Genomic DNA, 20021 nt, shown 5'->3' with positions numbered 1-20021 from the left:
ATACCTCACAGGTCTGTCGTGAACATTAAATATGATAATGTATATTACCATAGTAGCACAGTGCCTGGCACATAGTAAATACTCAAGAATAGAAGTTATGATAACAATGCCGACAAATTCTTCCTATAGAGCAGTATACTTCATAGAGGAAAAACTGTCCCATGGCCACAAACCACACTACTACCCTTAATGAGTTGTTGCCGCTGATCACAAGAGAGATAGTACATTTGAATTAGAGAAACCTATCCACTCTACTGCACAAAAAAAACTTACTAACATTTGTATAGTAGGAGTAGTATAATTCTACACACCATATCCATAAATCTAAGTGCATATCCTACTGACAGTAAGTCAGTATAGATATAATCACCTTTACATAAAAATACATTATTTCCATCAGTAGAAATGACCTTTCCAACCTAAAGCTGCCTTTTTCTCTTACTGCTAACCTTTCAGCATAAGGGTTACTATATTTCATCTAATAAACACTCTACCTAAAAAATTCTTCCACGTATTTGTGATATTTCAATTTGGCATGACTTCAGAGATAAAGAAATCACTTAACTATGAAAAATTAAAGCAATTTAAGTAGTAATGCTCTTCCTGATATAAAAGTTCCAATATTAGACTACTTCAGTCAACAACCAGCCCCACTATCATCCAGTTTACTCTAGAAAAGGTCACCAATATCCCCAGCACTGGTATGGAGAGCAGATACCATTCATATCTTTGTGATGATTAAAACATTCATCTAACTAGGATATTGATGTGTGAAGCAGAAAAAACAAACCCCTAGTTTTAATAGAAGCGCAATAACCTAATGACAGGAAAATGGGATATAAAATGTTCTTTAAAAATTATATAGAAGACAAAAGGAAAAAAACTGCACGGTATCTTCTGTAATTTCTTCACGAACATTCAATCGTTAGAGTCCAAGAAACCAAGCTTGCTCCCAAGTTTTGTCAATCATAAACAGAAATATCATTTTTAATATAAATTGATTTAATATAAATTGATGACTAGTATTGCTATACATACCTGTATGATTGGTATCTGGCGCACATTTATTAAAAGCATCATCAAAAGAAAAAAATTAGAAATATTTAATCAAACAGCCATGAAATCTTTGCCCCTGGGCCAAATGCCACAAGCAGTAAGCACAAAGAAGACGTTTTTAAAAGTAATTATTTTCAACAACACAACCGTGGTTTTATCCAAGGGTCTGTAGCACTACTGAGTGGCTAAACCTTACCTTATTAAGATGCTTTGCATCAAAAAAGCTATTTTAAGTTATCTACCTACTTTGAAGGAGGAAAAAGTATGACAAGCGTAATTAAAAATATTTGATATGTATGGTTTTTCAGCAGATTTGCTATCATAATATGTTGTGCTTAGAATAATATGAAAGTTAGTTTTCATACCTTGAGTACACACTTTCTGGGATAGGAGGGCAACGTAATCTGAGGCATGCTGAGTGTATAGAGAAGCTAGACAGCTAACTTAAAGGTGGACCCAGACAAGCTATAACATAGCAACTGCATAAAAAGAATTGATAGTCACTCAACCATATGAAGGCCTAAGCCATGATCTCATATTAAAGTATTTTTAAAACCATCCATTATGATCACTCAAATATAACTTTTAAATAATTTGTCACATACTTAATTCTTTAGAGGTTAACTGAAATTAAGGACGATGAGCTTCAGGCTGAATAACATTTTCTCTGATAAGCCATTCATTCCTTTACATCTGTCTCTCATCCCCCAAAAGATAGTGGGTGGGACTACCCAGATACTCTTCTAGGAGATATACTGGGGTTTTAATTCTACATTCCTAAAACTGAGTGGAACTTTTTGCTCTGTCATTTCACATGTGCATCCTCCTCCACTCTCCTTTAAATCAGAACCTCATTCTCCTTTGAAAAAAGAGAATTATTTTCATTTAAATAGGTGATGGGCAAATTCTCAATTTGTTCAGGTGCCTTAGTAAGCTTAAAAAAAACGTAAACAAAAACCCAGAACTTTATTTAAAAATAAAAAAAAAAAAAGACGCGTAAGACTTGAAGCCTGAGGACAGCCGTCTTTACCTCATTCTTCTTAGTATGTTACCTGAGCATGTGCAATAAGGATGTCAAAAGGGGAACACAATCTCTACAGAGGCTTTACTGACCAGAGGTGAGGGTAGGTTCACGTTGCTTAAGGAAAGGGTAAAAGGGAAGAACTTCATGGGCGCGCTTAACACTTTGATGGAAGCTGGATCTTAGAAAAGCCAAAATATTAAACTATAGACAAAGTTTAAAGAGTGCGTGGGTTGGCTACAACTAGTGAAAAGATTAGCCAGCAGGCAGGGAAACACCCAAGGGCAGAGGGTGGGGATGAAAAGTTTTAAATACCCACCAGATCCCAGTGATCTATTAACATGCGTCCCCTACCCCAGGCTCTGCTCTTGCCCCCGGAGCAGCTAGCTGCAGGAAAGCAAGCAGCCCTATTTTTAAACACTTCAATCTCTCCTTTGGACTTCAGAAGGCTTGAGTTACCAGCGTTGTAAATAATGTTTCTTCCTAAACAAGTGAAGGCAAATTTGAATTCCCCAGCCAAGGCCGAAGAGAAAGGAAGATAAAGGGACAAAAAGTGATTTCAGCGTGAGAATAAGGTGATGGGGTGGTGGGGGGGAGGTAGAAGGAAGGACTTACCACAGCCTCTGCAGGCTGCCCCCAAAGACTCAAGGCCAGTAAGAGCAAGCCGGCAGCCAGGCTGACTCCACGCAGTTTCATTCTTCTCCGGCTCCCGCAGCTCCTTCAGCACCCGCACGAAATCCCTGGCTGGCTCTGACCAATTGACATAATCTTGAGGGTTTATTGGGAGAGACCTAGAGCCGGTGAGGGACAGCGAGGGTGTCCCAATTGTGCCGGTCGGTTTGGGTGAGCAGAAACAAGCTTTTTAAGAGTGGAGGAAAAAAAAAAAAAAAGCAGCAGCTATTCTTCCCTCCCCCCTCCCCTCCCCAAAGCCGGTCTCTCGGAAGCACTTTTCCCTTCTGTCCAGACTTGCAAACTTTTTCCTCACTCAAGTCCCACAGATCTACTTTCCTCCCTCTCTTCTCCCGCACCGCCTCCTCCCCACCAGCACTGGGGAATTTGAGGATCACTCCGCCACAGCTTTAGACTGCACCAGCAACCTGCGAGGGAGTGACGCTCAGTTATTTGGGGGAGGGAAACTTCCAGATCAGTCGACTGAACACCATGAGCCCAACCAGGAAGCTTTTCTATTCGTCCACTTGCACCTTCCGTCGATACTACTCTTCCCTGCCCAGTCCCACTCTCATTGGTGTGAGTACCAAAGCCAATTACAAATAGACCTAAGCTAGGACTACTTTTTTAGCGGATGGATCTCAGAGGAACGGTCCTTTTTATTGTTAATGATTAGAAACAAATTTTGGTCGCTGCGCCTTGGGCTGCTGGTGCTCTTTGCCTTCCACCTGCTCGCAGGACAGAGATCCTCCATACAACAGAATATGCGACAATATTAGAAATATATAAATATATTTATATAAATAAATATATTCTTGTAACCAAAGAATTAAGAAAATGAACATACGTATATGCGTGCTAAGAGTTTATGCATGTTATATCCATATAAGATTTGGGAGCATTCAGTAGATATTAGTAATTATTATATGGTTGAATGTTATTGTAATACAATCGTATCTTTTTATTTACTACCTTGAATGCTATGGTTAATATTTACTTCTTATATTGAACTAACATAAAAGGTATTGACTCTCATTGCAGTTGTGTTTCACAGGGATTTAGGGCAGGAAATTAAATAACTTTAGTGCAATTTTCCTTAAAACTAACACAAACACCTAATCGGAAATATTTTTACGGAGTTAGTGGCAGTTGAATTGATGTCTCCCAAATAGACTTGAACATTATCTCGGTAATTCTGATATATAGGTTTTTTAAAGTACCACCAGGCCCAGCAAATACTTTATGTAGACTCCTTGGAGGATCTTTCAGGAATTTGCTGAAGAATTCTTCAGAACATTTCTGTTATCTCAGACCCTAGAATTTACCACTTGAGAGTATTTCAAGGCTTTGGAGATATTTCATGGAGGCCCACTCATCCTTAAGTTCTACTCATCTTAGGGTAGATTTACAACTCCAGAAACCACCATCACCCCAAGAGCTTAGTATGCAATCAATTAGAATGAGTGTTGTATGCATTGGGGCAAGTGTGCAAGGACACTTTGGGGCCCATTTGTTTATGTAGATGTCGTATGCATTAATCTATATATGTATAACAGTTAACAGTAGTTTATGGAAGTGTATGATGCATAGTTGCTTACATCTTAGCGTACAGGTCTCAATGGGCTTTTGCGTGAAGCTGTGGAGATGCGTGGGAATGTTACACGCAGAGGTGCCTGCAAGTGAAAAAGACGATCGGCTGCCTAAGGTAGGGGGGATGATTGACAGCAGACAGCCCCACCCCCTTCCCCTCCATTCCTTCCTCTCTTGGTGCATGGAACTATCTTTTGAGTGCGGCAAGTTGTAGCGGGCACCGCTGAGCGTGTTTCCCTTTGGGGCACTTTTAATCTAGGAGCTGAGTTTAATTTCTTCCGAAGTGAGCCACTTCGGCCCCCTACCCGGTCCTCCTGAATAAGGAAGCAGCCGCCAAGCATCAGCGGAGCCCCGATGAGCCGGGGCCGCGGAGCCGCTTAGCAGTCTCCCGGGACCCAACTCCGGAGAAGCCGCAAGCATGCACCCTGGGTGAGCTGTTGCTGCCCCGAGCTCCCCACCTCTTTCCTACTTTGGGCTACTTTGCCAGACTGGGACTATACTTTAGCTTCTGTCATTGCAGAGGAAGTGGGAGCAGGCAGCAAAAAGGGGTTGGGGTCTACGGACAGACGCAGGACCCTGGAGCCTAGAGAGCCCATGTTACTCACCCTCCCTCCCGTTTCAGGTTGTGGCTGCTCCTTGTTACGTTGTGCCTGACCGAGGAACTGGCAGGAGCGGTGAGTCTCTTCTCCCGACCCCTTTCCCTCCTCCTCCCTTGACCCCCTCCCCATCCCACCTCCTGTGTTTGTGTTAGGGGGTTACAGAAGGTTGCACTGCGAAACGGAGTTCACATCACTCTCGTTTTTAGTGGGAGTTAATGGGGTTCTTAGAGAGGAATAGCACAATGTCAGGCTAATACGTTTGAGACTCAGGCATCTTTCCGTCCCAACCTTCATAACGGATTGGGAAAATAAAAGTAGAAGATTCAAGACAAACACATTTCCGAGCCTCTTCCCGGACGACATAAGATGACTGACAGCTGATGCCTTTCTCTGCATCGATCTCCAAGGCAGAAGAAATATGTAGTTTTCCCATGTCTGCAAGAAGACGAATTGGCACACAAGTTGGAGAGTGGGAGGAGTGCACGGGGAGTGGGACTTGAAAGTGCTGTGAATGTTATGAGAGTTGAACTTGAGTATTCGCTTGTGAGTCCTTTGACAGTACCAGGTGACAACATCTGGATTCTTTTAATATGTGAACTGAACTGATACCAATAGCTGATGTTCAAATCTGCCTGATGTTTGCTTTTACTGGTTTTCTGTGTCATCAGAAAATTAAAAGTTGAGATGGTTAGAATAGAAAAAAAAAAATCCTAAAACTTAACATTTCAGAGACTGTTTAGATATCATCCATCAAATCAGCTAGAGACTGCAGGCAAAGGAATTTCTGTAGACATCTGGTCAAGAAAAGTTCAATGGATCCCAGAAAGTAGAGCGACCCCCCCCCCAATGGAATTACTAAGATAATTTACAAAATGTGGAGTGAACTGAATAATTAGAGATGCTACAGTTTTCAAGTCTCACTAGCTATTTATGCTGGCAGAAATAAAGTTAACTGCTGAGTTCAAATATGAAGTTGTTCAACTATTGAGTACTATTTCACTGCTCTATTAAAAAAAAAAACTCTTAATAGCCAAAGTTATGCACTATATAGATGACAGATATATATATATTCCAAATATTTATCTTGTAGATTTTGACAATTTTAACTGATTGGCTCTATTTTCAATACTTTAAATATTTTTAAATACTATTTATAGAGGCATACTTAAATCAACCAAGTAAAATTACCTAATACTTTTATGGAAAAAGGGATTTCTTTGTCCTGGCCTATGTCTTTAAGAAAATGTCAGAATGAAGTGAAATAATTTCTCTTATGAAAAGAGGATGATGCCAGAAAACTTGACTTTTAACGTCTTGTGACCCCTTAACTCAGAACATCGGCTCTTATGTAAGTAAATTCTAGACTTTTTAAGCAGAAGTATTGATCTAGGGTTCTGCACACTTCTCCGTCTGATTCCTCCAGTATACAAGTTTAGTTATGTGTTACCTTGAGGCTCAATACTACATTTATTGAAAATGCCAGGTTTTGATTAGTGAACGATTTTTCCGGGAATCTTGCCACTTGTAAAAATATCATGCTTGGGCAGAATACTCTCCAGCAAAACCTTTATTTTCAGATTCTGGCTGATCGTATTCAGTATACTTGTGGGAAAAGCATTAACAAATCATTCTGGATAGCTGGAGACTTCCCAAACACTGCATCTTATCACTTGATATCCTTAAAAGTCACTAGAGGATGATGCCTTCAACTCTTAGAAGCATTGAAGTGTGTCTCCAAAATCAAGCACTGCTTTGCTGTTTGGATTTTAGACTCTTGTCTCATTGTTTTACAATGTCACCTGCTATGTCAGTGTTATTGACCCTGGTAAGACTAAAATAAACCTTGAGATATACTGACAATACTTTATTTTTTTGCCTTATTTAAGTCCAGAGCTGCTTCCTTCACCTGTTGTTTACTTCTGCATAATATCTTTGATGTTGTAAAGCTATTTTTTAATTTTTGGAAAAATGGTGAAGAGAAGAGGAGAGTTACAGGATAAGTTCTCAGAAGGTGACTTTTCTGAGGGGAAGGTTTTTTTTTTCTTTTCTTTTTCTTTTTCTTTGTACTCTTTGTACAGAATTCTCATCTATATTGGCCGGTTCTCATCTTCTACTTTCAATTCCAGTTTATCCCCTGAGATTGTAATGTTTTGCATCTTTCAGATGGTTTTAGACATTTGAATTCTCTGTACCATGTTTGACTAATATTAATGAAAAATAACATAAACAGATTGACAGGAACTATGTTGTGCTTCATTCTGAGAAAGTCTGTTCACCGTGAGAGTTAAATTGCCAGCAATGGCATATCGTGAGCGTTTGAGATAGGGTCATTTAGGTGCTTTTGCGTTCATTCTTTGTCAGAGTTTATAAAGCAGTGCTTTTTAAAGGGATAGAAAGCTAAATGTTAAAACCCAGGATTAAAGAATGAGTTTCCATTAAATTTCTTTTAAAAGAGTAATGATATTCATTCAGGTGAAATATTTGCAAAATTTATCTGAATGAGATAGAGCCTAGGGTTTCAGAATATCCATAATCGTTTTCGGTTATTAAGTGACTAAGGCACAGCACACAAAGATTTATTTAAACATAGTCTCTAACTCTCTAGGAGTTTACTTTCCTAGACAATGGTGGTCATTATGTTCCTTAAAAGATAGGATACCTAATGATAAATTATTATCTGCATTTACCTGCATCCTGTTAGAGAAAAGTCTAGAAAGATCCATATCTCACCGTAGGCCAACATGTCTAGGAGTTAAAATATGCCCTGAAGTAGTCAGGGTCCTTATGTTTTCTTCCCACTTTGCCCCAAATCTGCTTTCATGAAAGTCCCTAATACAGCCAAACATATTTAAAAGTCAAAGCCTAGTGGGAGAGGTATTTGGGTAGGGAAGGGGCAAAGGGGACAAAACGTATGGCTATTGTCCCTTCTGCAAAGAGCATAGGTAAAATGCCCTTAGCCACATTCAAGTCAAGGTCTGATTGAAATGCAAACTTCTTTCCTTAAAGTTGTAACTTACTCAGGTTGGTCCTTTCCACTGTGATTTTCAGGTGTAATCGCAGTCATCAAAGTATGAATAAAGGATGACGGTTTTTCAGAGATGGAGAAAATCCCTTCCTACTCTAGGGATCAAGAGGAGTATTTGCCTTGTTTGGGGCTGTGTCTCTAGGAATTCTTTTTTTTTTAATAAAACAACTTTATTGAGATATAGTTTACATACTGTAAATTCACCCATTTTATGTATACAATTCAATGATTTTTAGTAAATTTACCAAGTTGTGCAACTATCATCATATCCAATCTTAGAACATTTTCATCACCCCAATAAGATCTTTCATGTCCATTTGCAGTTAATCCCCATTCCCATCCTCAACCCCAAGCAAATATAAATCTCCTTTTCTGTCTCTATGGATTTGTCTTTTCTGGACATTTCATAGAAATAGAATCATATAATATGTAATGTTTTGTGTTTAGTGTCTTTCACTTAGCATAATGTTTCTGAAGTTCATTCATGTTGCAGCATGTATCAGTATTTTACTCCTTTTTTAGTATCAGCATAGGTATTTAACATTGATATTCCATTATGGATATACACCCCATTTTGTTTATGCATTCACCAGTTAATGGACATTTGGCTCTTTCCACTTTTTGGCTATTATAAATAATGCGGCTATGAACATTAATATACAAATCTTTGTGTGGACATATGTTTTATTTCTCTTCTGTAGATATGTAGGAATGGAATTGCTGGATTGTATGAAAAATTTATATTTAACCTTTTGAGAAACTATAAAGCTAATTCTTTGTACAGAATTTTCTAAAGTGGCTGTACCACTTCATATTCCTACCAACAATGTATAAAAATTCCTGTTTCTCTCCATCATTTCCAACACTTGTTATTGTCTGTTTTTTTTATTATAGCCATCATGGTGGATGTGAAGTGGTATCTCAGTGTGATTTTAATTTGCATTTCCCTAATGGCTAATCATGTTAAGCATCTTTTCAGGTGCTTATTAACCATTTGTATATCTTCTTTGAAGAAATCTCTATTTAAATCTTTTGCCCATTTTAAAATTGGGTCAGCTTCCTATAATTGAGTTATAAGAGTTCTTCGTATATTGTGGATACAAGTCTTTTACCATATATATGATTTGCAAATATTTTCTCCCAGTCTGTGGCTTGTCTTTTCCTTCTCTTAATATGAATTTTGAAAGTAGTCTTCTGCTTTGCCTGCTAGCAAATATCCTATGTCAGCTAGCTATAAATAATAGATGACATATCTGTGTATGTATGTACATAGAATATACATCTTGGGATGACTGGGGATGCTGATACATATGTATGAGTACCTCATCAAGTGAATCATCAAATGACTCCACAAATAGATAACACATAGATGAGGATGTAGTTACATTATTGACAAGTCAAATACAAACATATTGTAAGACAGGATAGGAGGGGAAAATAGATATTATTATTTAGTGTGTTACTAAAGAAGCAGGTATATTGCCATATCATAAATTTGTTTTATTATATATTTTGGTGATTGTATTTCGATATAACTGGTTTCTGTTGTAATACCATGTATTTTATTGACTACATTTAAAAATACAGATCTTCCTCGACTTACAATGGGATCACATCCTTATAAACCCATCATAAGTTGAAAATATCTTAAGTCAAAAATGCATTTAATACACCTAACCTACCGAACATCATAGTTTAACCTAGCCTACCTTAAATGTGCTCGGGACACTTACGTTAGCCTACAGTTGGGCAAAATCGTCTAACACAATGCCCATTTTATAATAAAGTGTTGAATATCTCATGTAGTTTATTGAATATGTACTGAGAGTGAAAACAGAATTGTTGTAAGTGTATTGGTTGTTTACCCTCTCGCGTGGCTGACTGGGAGCTGCGACTCACTGCCGCTGCCTAGCATCATGAGAGAGTATTGTACCTCATATCATTAGCCCAGGAAAAGACCAGAATTCAAAATTGGAAGTACAGTTTCTACTGAATACATATCGCTGTTTCACCATCATAAAGTTGAAAAATCTTAAGTCGAACCATTGTTAAGTCGGGGACCATCTGTATTATTCTGAAAAAAGAGTCCCTAGGCTTCCCTAGACTGCCAAAGTAATCCATGGCATTAAAAAGAACCCTTAGTCACGCAACTGTTTTTGTGTGTGTGTGTGTGTGAGGAAGATCAGCCCTGAGCTAACATCCGTGCTAATCCTCCTCTTTTTGCTGAGGAAGACTGGCTCTGAACTAACATCTATTGCCAATCCTCCTCCTTTTTTTCCCCCCAAAGCCCCAGTAGATAGTTGTATGTCATAGTTGCACATACTTCTAGTTAGTTGCTGTATGTGGGACGCGGCCTCAGCATGGCCAGAAAAGCAGTGCGTCGCTGCGCGCCTGGGATCCGAACCCGGGCCGCCAGTAGTGGAGCGCGCGCACTTAACCGCTAAGCCACGGGGCCAGCCTGCAACTGGTTTTTACAATAAACAAATTGTCACTTTCTAATGCTTGTTCAGGGGTAAGGGCACTTATATTGACTCTGAATGCCAAGAATCTTTTACATTTTAGGCATATTATGGAGTCTCCAGTAAATATGCCCCTATATTCCAAAAGCTCATAGTCAAGCCAGATCACAGGAGCAAAGTATGCTGTTCCCCTAATTCATTAATATAAGAATGAAACAAATAGATTGACCTCACTTATCAATACATATTGGTTTTTTCTTGCCTCAATTGTATGGATAATTCCATAATTTCACTTGGAGTACAGACTTGTCCTATCCTGTATACATGACGGGCCATACACATACAGAAAGAACATATTAGGAAAGCACCATGCTGTATTAAACTATCAAGTCCTGTTAAGCTGACTAAATGTCCCAGTGAGGCAGATCATAGGGCTCTAATTTGTTTTAAAGTCTAACTAAATGTAAATAGAACGGATAAGCATGCCCAAGGGAAAACAGTGATGGGAAAATTAGCTAAGAGCAGTTATCCATTCTCTTACCATCTTTAATCTGTCCCTCTCCTAGGATTTCTTTTTTTCTTCTACAAACAATATTGAAGTCTCCTACATTATAAAGACAAATTTAAAAAGACATGGCTTCATTTTCCTCCATAACTCTAACCCCCTCAATCACATTACCACCAAATTCCTGGTCATTGTCTACTCTTCTTCAACAACCGTTTACCCTTAAGCCTATTACAGTCTAGACAAAGTCTGCTCCACTACAATTGCCCTCTTTCAAGTTACTCATGGCTGCCTAGCTACCAAGCCCAGTGGCTTCTTTGTAGTCCCCATTCTATCTGCCTTCTTTACCATAGTGTTTGGCATTTTCCAATCATTCTGAAACCACCTTTCCCCCTATGACCTCCAATACACTATGCCTCATTGTTTCTCCTTATACTTCTCTGATTTTGTGTGTGTGTGTGTGAGGAAGATAGGCCCTGAGCTAACATCTGCCAATCCTCCTCTTTTTTGCTGAGGAAGACTGGCCCTGGGCTAACATCCATGCCCATCTTCCTCCACTTTATATCGGACGCCGCCACAGCATGGCTTGCCAAGTGGTGCTTCAGTGAGCGCCCAGGATCCGAACCAGCGAACCCCAGGCTGCCACAGTGGAGCACGCACACTTAACTGCTTGTGCCACCGGGACGGCCCCTGATATTTTTATTTTATTCATTAAAAATTTATTTATTGAGCAACCACTCTATTCTAAATAGTAAGCCAGGCTCTGGTGACACAATGGTGAACAAGTCAGGAATGATCTTTGCTATCATGGAGCTTACAATCTTCACTTCCTGGTCCTAAAATGGTGTTTTTTCTCAGCATTTCTTCCTTTGCCTTCTTGCCTCAATAGTTTTAATATGCTTCCTATAAATTGTTGACTATCAAATTTATATTTCCAGCCCAGACATCTCTTTTGAGCTCCAAACCTATATTGCCAATTACCTACTATCTTTGTACCGGTATCTCAATGAGTTGATATATACAAAACATTTAAAATAGTGCCTAGAGCTTAGTATAAGCACTCAACCAATGCCAGCTATGATGTTTTGTATTGCCCCAAACACAGTGTATCCAAAAATGAAACTATTTCCTAGTTCTTTCCATGAAAGACTGCTCAAACCTGTTATCTTTTTTACCTTTGTTAAATGTCATCACCATCCACCCAGTTTCAAGCTAGAAACTGTAGAATCAGCCACCAACTCTCATTATCTCCATCCTTCTCACAAAGTTCCATTAGTTTTACCAAAAATCTGTAGAATCTAACTCTTCCATTCATATTCTGTTGGTTCCAAACCTCATCATCATTTATCAATAGCCTCTTAACTAGCTTTTCTATCTCCTGACTCCATTCTAATCTCTACACTGCCACCAGAGTTATTTTACTAACAACAAATCCAATTATGTTATCTCCTGATTTAAAACCTTTATTGGTTTTTTGTTTCTTCCAAGGTTAAAATACACACTCCTTGGCTTGGCATATTTAAAGGCCTTCATTATCTGGCCCCAACTACCTTTCCAGCCTCACATCTGTGTGTTTTTTCCTGCCACTCCTCCTTCTCAAACTCATAGTGTACATTATACTTCATTCAGATTGAACTTCTCTCCATTCCCAAACTACTTTATGTTCTTTCCCATCTCTTTGCTTTGGTATATGCTGTCCCCTCTATCTGGAACTTTCTTCTCCATCATTTACACCTTCTCCTCTACCTAGTGAACATCTACTCAATATTCAATACCCAGATAAAATGTCATTTACTCTATGAAACAGTTCCAGACCTCTTCAGAAAGAATTCATTCTTCCTTCCCCTGTGCTTCCAACATTGTTTGGGCCCCTTTGTAGGACCTAGCACATAGTCATGAAATTCATATGCTTATATGTCTATGTTGCCCTCTTCAACCTTGTACTTACAATGTCCAGGATACTGGCAAGCGTATAAGAGGTGATCAATAGATGACTTTCAAATGAGTAAACAGATATACTCCTAATGGCCTGCAACAACTGCCTTTCCCCCATTTATCTTAAGAATTACTAATGTTAACTCTAATAACAATAGCTTTGGTGGAAAAATAACAACCTTGTTAAAAAGAGTTTCCCAATTTTGACAACTGATATAGGACAAGATGAGAAAAAGGGAGATGTCAGAGAAGACCCTCTCATTTGTAGATTGTATGTCTGGAAGAATGGCAATGTTTCTCAATTGTCCCCTCATCTCTTTTTCCCTCTTTCACCACTTTAATAATGACGTAAAATTTCTAGTGCTTTAAGTTTACAAAGCGCTTTCTCAATATTATTTTGTTAGCTGCTCAAGATTACCCTGTGAGATATATAGGGCAAATATTCTCAGCCCAGAGAGATTAACTGACTTATCCAAGATCACAAATCCAGCAAATGGCAAAATTTGGGTTAAAACCCACTATACTGTGCTGTCTCTCTAATTCAGGCCTTTTATCATCTCTTATGTGGAGTCCTACAACAAACATGACTGTTCTAGTTTCAGTCTTCCCCTGATTCCCACCCCCTTTCCTGATATCCATTCTCTCTGCAAGCAGAAGGTCTATTCTAAAACACTAATATGATCATACCACTCCAACGTTTGTGAAAGCTCCCTCTACCCGTCATTATCTGGCCCTACCTACCCATTTAGACCCCATCTCCTGTTTTTGTCCTCGTACTGACGTTTAGGTCACAGTTCTACTTTTGATGTTGGCTCAACATGCCATGCACAGTCACCCCTCCTGCTTTTCCTTCTGTTTGAAACACCCTTCTTTTCTCATCCTCTGCCTTCCTCCTGTCTCTACAGATGGACGTATTATTCTTCCTTTAAGGCCCACTTTAGTGATTATTTTTCTGAAGTCTCCCCTTCTTTCTATCTTTCTGTCTCTCCCTCTGGTTTTCTTTCGTTCCTTCCTTCAATGAATATTTATTTAGTGCCTACTATGTGCCAAACACTGTGGTTGCCCCTGTTGTTTGAAGAACCAGGGCAAGTGCTAAGCCAGTGTGACTGGAGCACAGGGAAGGTGAAGTGGAAGGAGGTAGGCAGAGCACTGTGTGAGATGGGGCTCACACAGTAGAGAATAGGAAAGGCCAGACCTTCCCTGCACTCTTATTTGCTCGCTGACTCCTCAGAGCATTTACCTAATGCCTGTGCTGAGGCGTATTTCTCTGGGTGGGGCATAATAGGCATTATAGTTATTGCTGGCCACCTACTCTGTGTCCAGCACTGACAACCCTTCTATGCATGGAGTGCTCTCTCCTGTGGCACATATCCACCCCTTCCAGGTTTATAAAATCTAGGCAAGCCATGAGGTATGTGTCTTTTCTCAAGCTCTTTTTGGGTTCCATGTTTAAGTCTGGAGGTCTATTTCCTGATTTTTTTCCCTCTGGGGATTATAGAGTGGTTAAAAAATAAAGAGCTCCAAATTTGGAGCCAAATGTTCCCAGGCTCAAATAACGATGCCAACACTAACTATGGCCTTAGGACAAATCACTAAATATCTTATTAGCTGTGAAATTGTTACTATGGTTGATATTCTCCTCCCAACACTCACTGTGATTGCCTCTGTACTAGAAATGAGTGGTGAGCCCATTTGGGGGGCAGTTTAGATAAAGTTGCTAAATTATTTGTTGAATTTGTTTTTCAAACTTCCTAGGATAGAAAAAGAGTTAGAACTGTTATACCAGTTCCAGTTTCCCCAAAGCCACTCTACCTCTGCTATCCTACCTTTGTGACCTCCTGTGGAGACCAGAGTCCCGGACTAAACATTACTTCTGAAGGCACCTCCCCGGGTATCTTTGAAGTCTCAGTTCCCCTTTGTCTAACAACAATAGGCTAGTTTGCCATTCTCTTTCAATCTGGTTTGCTTGTACTGAGGGGAGTCGGTGCTCTTCAGTAGAAACATCCCTGTCCATAAAGCTCTACAGCGTTTACCGCAGAGAGACCAGGCTTTCACAGCAATGCCTGGGACCTCTGGCCACAGGCTGAATTGGTCCTTTGGGAGACAGATTTTCTCTTGGGGAGGGAATGAAAGTTCAGTGGTATTTCTCCTTGCTCTGTAAAGCTTTGCGTAATCATTTTTTCTTACCCAGAGGGAAGAGGCTTGGCAGAGAAAATCTAAAATGCCTAGAATGTCTAAATTCTGTTTGTGAGCGTAGCAGATTCCTTACAGATGAGGATCAACTTTAGATTTATAAGATTTATGTGACCTCGCCTTGCAGATATGACTAAGTTGCATAAATACTTACCAGCACTTAGCATGCAATTATATATCCAGAGCATGTTCATGGATAATAATGTTGATGTTCATATTAATAATGATGAAGAAGAAAAGATTTATTAGAGCATTTTTCAAAAGTTGCAGTGGTGAACCCTTTTCCCCCCAAACAAAATCTCATATGGCCCACAATATAAAAACCAGACCAAAATAAGTGTTTTGCTAATAAGTCACAGTTTTTAACATTTATTTATTTGTAAAGTCAGTAAGAAGGAAAAAAAACATCAAAATCTGAAATTGAGAGCTATAGCAGTCTTAGTCTCCAGTTTATTTCTGTTTTATTTTGGTTATAGTGTGTGGGGAAAATTCTGATGTATCCAAATAAATAGTGGACATTCTAGGGTGAGGGCTTTTTTGTTTAACACTTTGTCTTGCTATCTAAAGATACTCTTCAGTCAAACAGACATAGCAAGAAAATCTGTATTTCCAGATCTACACACACTACCCTGTCTTTTTCATTCTCTGTCTCTCTCTTTCTTTCTTTCTCTCTCTCACACACATAATACATATAAATACACATTAACTTGGCAGCCACATTAACACAATCAGTGGTGGTTTCCAGTGTGTTAATGTTTAGTATGTAACCCATTCCAATGGTACATGATGTATTTTATTACAGTTTTAAAATACTTTAAAATATATATTTTAAATGAAATTAAAATCAGATGTTGGAGCTGTTGAAGTACTTCCACGGTTTTAAAACACTGAATTATATGATAATTAGGCATTAAACTTCATAGGACAGAATGAAGTACTATAGAAGGTGAAAGAAGGAAGAGGTCAATATGGATGGTAGTTAGGGAAGGCTTCACAGAAGTAGGATTTGTGCTGGGCCTTAAAGCACTAGTGGGAAATGAGTGATAAATGTGGATATTGTATATTCTGGATTTTCCAGGACATCCCTGATTTCAAGTTTTCTTCTCTAGGTCTCTGGAAATATACCTATATTTGTCAGGACAGATGATTCATCTTTGATTTAAAAATGTAGTCCTATTAAATATTGGAGAGATAAGCTGATCAGAACATAAGCAAAAATGTGGAGGAGATGTCAGGGTGCAGCATCTTTGAGGAAATTAGAAAAAGGCATGCTTTTTTCATAGCTCCCTGCCAAGCCTCACTCCTTGATGATCAGCAACTAATATGGATTTCAGCTCCCACTTGCCTCCTCAGTCAGGTTTCCTTTTGCAGTAACCCTATGAACAGTCATACACTGCAGCCCTAGCAGGAATGGATATGGTTGAGTGGAGGACAGTGAGAAGAACTACCTGGCTAAAGTGCAGAAGTGGAGGAAATTGACTATGGACAATTGGAGCAGGGTCAGGCTATGGAGGCCTTAAAAGCCAGGCAGAGGGAAGAATTTGGCTACAAAGCACTGTACTGAGTACTATTTGAGGGAAATACTGACATGATCAGTGGGTCTTTTGCCCACTCTTCTTATCCCAGACCATTGCCCATACATATAACTCCCAGTATTCTATATATCCAACATAAAAACATATACCAAGAGTCTGCTACTTTTATTTTTATTTATTTATTTTTATTTGTATTTGCATTATAAAGACTAACACTCTAGCTTTTTTTTTTTATAATTTTATTTATTTATTTATTTTTCCCCCAAAGCCCCAGTAGATAGTTGTATGTCATAGTTGCACATCCTTCTAGTTGCTGTATGTGGGACGTGGCCTCAGCATGGCTGGAGAAGCGGTGCATCGGTGCGCGCCTAGGATCCGAACCCGAGCCGCCAGCAGCGGAGCGTGTGCACTTAACCGCTAAGCCACGGGGCCGGCCCCTAACACTCTAGCTTTAAGCACAGTCTTTCTTTTAGTTTCTTTCCTTCTATATGCTATCCTCCTGCATCACCACTTTTATCCTTCCCCCGCTCAAGAAATTATAACATCACCCAGATGCCTACTCAATTAAAAATTCTATTTTCCCCCCACTCCCCAAATCTCTCTCTAGTGGACTACTGGAAGAATTGAAGGCATAATGGTCAAGCTTTCTCTGGTTTGATGTTTAGCACTTGTTTTGAGCCCTCAGCCTGAGCTCTCCAGTCTAGAAGCCATGAGAGTAGCTTCAGGCTCCCACTCTCCCGAATGATAGGCAAAGGTGCTGAGAGAGATTGCTGCTTCTTTGTACACTGACTCCCAATTTCTACTCTCCCAGTCAGAGTATAAGTCAGCGGGGAAAAGAGAGTTCTGATATAAAACATTGTACTTTAGAGCCAAATTGATAGCAGTTCCTTTCTCTATTTTGAAAGATCTCTCTCTGCATTTCCATGTGTACATTTCTCTGTAAGTTTGGTTATGTCCTCCTGTATACTTGTGAGAGTGTGTATTTATTCAAGGTTTTTTGTTTGTCAATTTTTTTCTTTTTAGTGTTAAGTGTCTTTTACTATCTTTTTTAAAATTTTGAAACAATCTCAAAATTACAGAAAAGTTTCAAGTATGGTCCAAAAAATTTTTCTTTAACCATTTGAGAGTAAGTTGCCTACTTGATGCCACATCACACCCAAATACTTTAGTGTGCCTTTCCTACAAAGACATTACGCTATATAATCATTTTTTTCTATTTAAAAAGTTATGAAATATTTTAGGCAACAAAAATGATATAATATGTATAAAGTATTATATAAAATAATATAATGAACATAGGTAATAATGTAATGAACATAATTTAATGAATATCTATGACCAACACCTAGCTTAAGAAATAAAATATTACCAATGCAGTTGAAACCACCTGTGTATCACTCCCACAGCCTCGCCTCCACCATCTTGAATTTGGTATATTTCATTCATTCCTAAGCTGGAGTTTCTAAGTGGATTTCAGGTGGATCCATGAATGCCCTGAAATTGTGTGTAAAATTAGGTATGTATGTGCATTTTTCTGGGGAAAAGGTCTATAGTTCTGATGAGATTCACATGGATAAAGGTAAGCTGTGTGTGAAGTACAAGATTTCATGAAAAAATAGTCTACAGTTAGTGCATATCCTTTTCTGCTACTCATTTATTGTTTAGCTCTTTGTATTCTGGCTTTCTCCCCAGTCAATTCACTGAGCTTAATTTCTTAAAGGTCACTTCCTAATCACCAAATTCAATTGCTTCTTCTCAGTCCTTATCCTCATTGAGAACTACCAGTGGCATCTTACTCTTCTCCTAGATTGTCTCCCTCACCTTGGCTTCTGCACTCTCTTGATATTCAGTCTCCTCATTTGAAAAATATAATACCTACCTCATATGGTTGTGAGGATTAGCTATAATGTTCGTAAAGTGCCTTGTTGTTGTATGTGCTCAATAAATTGTAGCTGTTATTGGCAGCTATTTCTCATACCACTGTGGTGCATCTCATCATCTTCCAGCCCCCTATTTAAGGTGTTGTGAATGGACAGGGGCCATGACAAAAAGACAGCCTGCAATTACTGCCTCAGCTTCCTGCAGTGCTCTTCATTATCCTATTAGTAGCCCTATACCTATTAGTAGTTCTAGTTAGGGCAGGATCAGTGACCCTTAGAATCTTCAGGAGGAAATAATTTAGGTAAAGACTAGTTAGCTTCAAATTACGCAGGGATATATTTTTAATTTCATCCTCCAAAGTTTGTAACACTATTCTTAGCCTGGTTACCTTTAAGGGCCTCAGATGGTAAAAAAAGGTAGTTCTCCCTTTCTTGTTTGTTCAGCTTTTTGCCCACTCTGCTACTAAATAGACTGACAAATGACGGTACCAACTCTATTATGAAGGACACCTGCTGGCTTCAAACTGGCCTACAACCAGTTGTTCAGGACAGGCCAATGAAGAGCCAAATGACTTTCAGTCACTATTTACTTGGAACAGAATGAGAGGAAGGATTTATATCAAGTTACTAGTCCCCTGAGCCTACCCTGTCCTGAGCTGTCCTCTTTTATTTTTCACATCCACGATTAGCTGCCGGTAACAGTGACATACTTTTGTTTATATCCGTAAGAGAACCTTACAATATTGAGAGCACAAGCCTCTGCGAAGCACCAAGGACCTTACGGAGACTTATCTGCTGAGAGAAAAGCCACCAAGTTATCTTGGCCCCTGTCAGGTAGAGTGCTTGACCTTATAACTGCCATCCCTTTGGTCAGGATAGGGTAGGTTATGTTGCTACAGCAAACGACTCCCAACATCTCAGTGGCTTAAAATAATAAATGTTTATTTCTTGTTTATACTGCATCTCCATCGTGGGCCACCTGGGGGACTTTATGTGGTCCTCAATCTAGGACCCAGATGGAGCAGCCACCATCTGGAACACTGCTGATTGTTGTGGCAGAGGGAAAGAGAGCTCTGGAGGTCTCACACTGCGCTACCAATTAAATCTTATTTCTGCATATGACACGTCACTTTCTTCATATACTATTGGTCAGCTTTGATCAGGGACCAATTGGAGGCCAGGAAGTGCAATCCTACCATGTGCCCTGAAGGTGGAGAACTGGAATTATTCAATCACACTGTCGCTGAATGTGTCTTGTAGACATCCCTGGTCTCTCTAGCCCTGTCTCTTTCCCTGGGACGTCTTGCTCAGTCGCTTCCCTCAATTTCACTCATTCTTGTTTCCTTGCTTCTGCAAAAACCAACCTACTTCTTGTCAGTTTGGTAATTATTGTGCATACTGTAGGCTGTGTTGTTTAATGCAAGGTGTTTTTCCCCCTTGATTTGAATTATTTCTGCCTCTTTGGTGTTCCTGCAGTTGTATGCTGCAGTCATATACAGAGATATTAGCTTAGAATCATTTTGTTTCAATAAAATGCTCTCTTTTCCACTCTTC

The 20021-nt window shown here is 39.2% G+C and overlaps 2 protein-coding genes across 4 annotated transcripts in view; one reads left to right on the top strand and one right to left on the bottom strand.

Moving 5' to 3' along the window:
• COL4A5 (collagen type IV alpha 5 chain) overlaps positions 1-2970 on the bottom strand; it is a 229582-nt gene extending 226612 nt beyond the window's left edge. For both annotated transcript variants that reach the window (XM_058536479.1, XM_058536480.1), the window contains exon 1: positions 2693-2970. In XM_058536479.1, the coding sequence (XP_058392462.1) occupies positions 2693-2773 (81 nt within the window). In that variant the 5' untranslated portion in view covers positions 2774-2970. The remainder of the gene's footprint in view (positions 1-2692) is intronic.
• A 1555-nt stretch (positions 2971-4525) lies between these two features.
• COL4A6 (collagen type IV alpha 6 chain) overlaps positions 4526-20021 on the top strand; it is a 258501-nt gene continuing 243005 nt past the window's right edge. For both annotated transcript variants that reach the window (XM_058536482.1, XM_058536481.1), the window contains exons 1-2: positions 4526-4765; positions 4959-5010. In XM_058536482.1, the coding sequence (XP_058392465.1) occupies positions 4755-4765; positions 4959-5010 (63 nt within the window). In that variant the 5' untranslated portion in view covers positions 4526-4754. The remainder of the gene's footprint in view (positions 4766-4958; positions 5011-20021) is intronic.

Source organism: Diceros bicornis, chromosome X (assembly GCF_020826845.1).
Source record: "Diceros bicornis minor isolate mBicDic1 chromosome X, mDicBic1.mat.cur, whole genome shotgun sequence".
NCBI classification, from domain to species: Eukaryota; Metazoa; Chordata; class Mammalia; order Perissodactyla; family Rhinocerotidae; genus Diceros; species Diceros bicornis.
Note: the sequence above shows the minus strand (reverse complement) of the source record. Positions and strands in the feature narration are given on the sequence as shown.